This window comes from Solanum dulcamara, chromosome 3, assembly GCF_947179165.1.
Source record: "Solanum dulcamara chromosome 3, daSolDulc1.2, whole genome shotgun sequence".
Classification (NCBI taxonomy): Eukaryota; Viridiplantae; Streptophyta; class Magnoliopsida; order Solanales; family Solanaceae; genus Solanum; species Solanum dulcamara.
In genome coordinates, this window is record NC_077239.1 from 62,922,531 (window position 1) to 62,924,468 (window position 1,938).

The 1,938-nt window shown below is 32.6% G+C and overlaps 1 protein-coding gene across 1 annotated transcript; it reads left to right on the forward strand.

Moving 5' to 3' along the window:
• Positions 1–864: 864 nt before the first annotated feature.
• Positions 865–1,452, forward strand: LOC129881680 (protein LATE FLOWERING-like). The gene has a single exon (XM_055955801.1). It carries the CDS (start codon positions 865–867, stop codon positions 1,450–1,452), a length of 588 nt encoding a protein of 195 aa, XP_055811776.1.
• The last annotated feature ends 486 nt before the right edge of the window (positions 1,453–1,938 follow it).

Here is a 1,938-nt window from a genome sequence, read left to right on the forward strand (position 1 = left end):
CTCTTCTCTGTTCAGTTTCCCCAAGCCCATACACCCCTCTTGTGCCACTCCCATTTGCACACTTTTTAATACTCTACTTCATTATTTCTGTCTTCACATTTCCCAACCTCACTTTGTCAACTTAAAGTGTGCATCTCTTTCTTTGGTCATTTTTCCATAACTAGTCATAACCCCAAAGTTCATATTCTTGTTTCTTTCTGTTCCCCTTTAGTTGTTCCTACCTTTCTACTCTCCAACTCCAACACAAACCTAAGTGTTCTTCAGTTTTCTCAAGGTTTGTAAGTTCATTATTATTTCAATTTGTTGCCAATATATTTTTAGTCATGTTAGTATGTTTACATTAGCAGAGCTACCTATAGTGAGGGAAAATTACACTCTCAAATAGGATAAATTTTTTATTTATTTTTATAGGTTCATATCTTAAATGCAACATCCTTACATCTTTTAGATCCTCTTACTTAAATTCTCCGCTCCGCCGCTTAGAATCTTTTAATCCTATCAAAAAAAATTGTGCCAGTTAAAGATATCAAAAAACCTATAAGGGATTGTTTGGTAGATGGTTTGGAAATGAGTTATGCAGATATTAAATTTTGTATAAGTAATACCACGTTATTCATCTATATAATTAATACGGTGTTTGATTTGCAATTTAAAAATTCACTTAACTGGTACATGTATAAATTATGAGAAAGTATATATACTATTTTATGCATGATATATAAAATATGGAATAAATAATACATGAATAAGTAAACCCAAACCCTGCGTAACCAACCACCAAACGGACTCCTTGAATGTAGCTGAGTTCATATCACTTGGAATATAGTAGCATAGCAATTAATGTGTTGTTTTTACTTTTCAGGTATGGAGAGTGAGAAAGTAATCCATGTCCAAGCAAATAACAATTCATCAGAAGACAACAACACAAGGTCATTTCCCTGTTTATATTGTTCAAGAAAGTTTCACAGTTCACAAGCATTGGGAGGACATCAAAATGCTCACAAGAAAGAAAGGACAGCAGCAAGAAAGAACAAGAGATCAATTATGTCATCTCATCATCATCATGACTATGCTACTAACTTCTCTTCACTACTCCCACAAGGCACACCTCTTGTTTTTGCACCTAATCATCATCCCATTGGCCTTATAAATCATCCTTCTCTTTACATTACTGCTCATGCAGCTAACTTTTGCCACTTCCCACCTGGTCAACAACAATTTTCTAGCAGATCATTTGGATCAAATGGAGCACCAAGGTTTGAGAATAGTAATAATAATAATAACGCCACAATGCTCTATCGAAATCAATTTGGGAACTATATGAATAATAATAATAATAATAGTAACCTGTATATGTGCAACGATGATTTCTTTGAAGAATGTCAAGAGAATGTACCAACTTTTGTTAAGGACGATAGAGATCAGAAGATTGATTTGTCACTACATTTATAATTTCTTTTTTTGTATCGGATTTTTGGGTTTTATTTGGAATGCCCATCACTCTTTTTGTTCCTCAATGATAACTATTATGAATGACTAATTCCTCAAATGATGCTTAAGATTATTTTTAGACCTAATTGCAATATACATTTTAGTATTGTTTGGAGATTATTTGATTGAAATTGAAAAAAAAAAAAAACTTGAAGTTGAAGAAAAAGATTATTCGGTTTATAATACTAGCTAGATAACTCGTGAACCACTATGAAAAAGCCTATTCTTTTTTTTCCTTTTTGGGCAAGAAATGTTTGACTTTATGGTCGGATCTTGTTAGATTTATTTATGGGTTGGTCTATTGGGCAATTTACATGAGTGATGAGTTTAGCTCCTTTAGGGATTTCTTGGTTTGAGTTATTGGAGTGAAACAACTGTCTAGTGAAAAATGCTTTTATCTTTCACATAGTTACTCTTATGGTGCTGACTTATAAAGTTACTTTACAT